The 1579-nt window shown below is 43.3% G+C and overlaps 1 protein-coding gene across 1 annotated transcript in view; it reads left to right on the top strand.

Moving 5' to 3' along the window:
- The window catches only part of fam199x (family with sequence similarity 199, X-linked), a 9670-nt gene that overhangs the window by 4934 nt on the left and 3157 nt on the right, over positions 1 to 1579 (top strand). The window contains exon 5 of the mRNA XM_032510873.1: positions 1003 to 1164. Within this exon, the coding sequence (XP_032366764.1) occupies positions 1003 to 1164 (162 nt within the window). The remainder of the gene's footprint in view (positions 1 to 1002; positions 1165 to 1579) is intronic.

The raw sequence follows: 1579 nt of genomic DNA, 5'->3' as shown, positions 1-1579 counted from the left end.
CCACCCAAGTAGCAGAAGTTGCAGTGCTTCAGCTTCTGAGAATATAGTTCCCAGTTTGTATATTGTTAGAAGATGGCTGTGTCTCATTTCACCTCGTTATTTGGGAGCAGTAGCTAGTTGGAGCTGGTAGCGTCTGTGGTAAGATAGGCTAGCGGTGAGGGCCCCAAGAAAGAATTACGACACGCACGGAGAGGGGGAAGGGTATTAATGGTCTTATCTAACTCTGGGGGATACGGTGAATAATCTCAAGTCCCAATAAGTTGGCTTGTTCCTTTTTTAGGGGGAATGTGATTTTATAGGTGGGTAGTTAGCATGATGAATTTATGAAAAGCCACATCATTCCAGATTCCAAAACTTAGCGCAAAGCAGCATAGTGGAATTGTGGAGATATAACATAAGCGGTTTGTTTAAACCAGGGGTCTTCAACGTTTTCCAGGCCAAGGACCCCCAAACTGATGGCGAGATGGAGCGGGGACCCCCTAATTATATATATTGTACAAAATTGTGTCATATCAAACTGGTCCTATAGTGCCATGTGTGCATTGATGACTGAAAGACATCTTCTGCCTCCATTTATCTGTTTACTACAGTGTGTTGAATTCATGTTAATGTGTATTTAAAGACATTTCAATTAGTGGAAAAAATTGCAGGGGGGGGGGGGGGATATAAAAAAAAGTCTAATCAACCAAAACTTTCGCGACCCCCATGCAGTACCTCCGCGGACCCCCTGTTGAAGACCCCTGGTTTAAACCATTGAGCAGTAGTTGGCTGTATTATCGCTAGGGATGTCCTCAGCTCACCTGCAGGATCAGGGCAGATCCAGTTATTTTTATTTTTTTCTGTATCGGCTACATGAAGCCTCAGTCATTTGCATTCCATTACCCCAGCAGTTAAAAACACCCCATTGTGCTCAGTTAAACTCTGTCTCTGTCTTTAGTCTTCAGTGTGGGCAGAGACACCAAACCCACATGTGTGTGTGTGTGTGTGTGTTACCTGTTCCAGGTGGAGTACATTGAGTACCTGAGTCGGAAGGTGAGCACAGAGATGGGCCTGAGAGAGCAGCTGGACATCATCAAGATCATCGACCCCTGTGCTCAAATCTCTCCCACCGACAGCGAGTTCATCATCGAGCTCAACTGTCTCACCGACGAGAAACTCAAGCAGGTGGGCAGTAACTCTGACACACACCTCTTCGCTAACAATACAAGTCAAACAACACCGTTCGAACAAAGCAGATTGTCTTTCCCACGCAACCTCACACTTATACAAAAGTGTGAGCAGTCTGTCAACAAGTTAATACAAGAAAGGCGATTTTAAATTTGCCATCCTTTTGGGACTCAGTAACAGTCTGCAAGGTAGTTTCACTCCCTATGAATAGGTGTAAGAGTTGTCCATGACCATAAGTCTTATTAGATATTAGGGCTGGGACGATTTGCTTTTGTCCTGATTCTTTTGCAATACATTAGCGTTGATTCGATTTGCATTTGCTAAAAAACTAATTGGTTTCTAAGAACAATGCACTTCACATCTCAGTCAGTTTGACATTTATCTCATTTGTGTAAAAAAAAAAAAAAAAAAG

Source organism: Etheostoma spectabile, unplaced genomic scaffold (genome assembly GCF_008692095.1).
Source record: "Etheostoma spectabile isolate EspeVRDwgs_2016 unplaced genomic scaffold, UIUC_Espe_1.0 scaffold273, whole genome shotgun sequence".
NCBI lineage: Eukaryota > Metazoa > Chordata > Actinopteri > Perciformes > Percidae > Etheostoma > Etheostoma spectabile.
The sequence above is the reverse complement of the archived record's forward strand: the minus strand, read 5'-3'. Positions and strand labels throughout refer to the sequence as shown.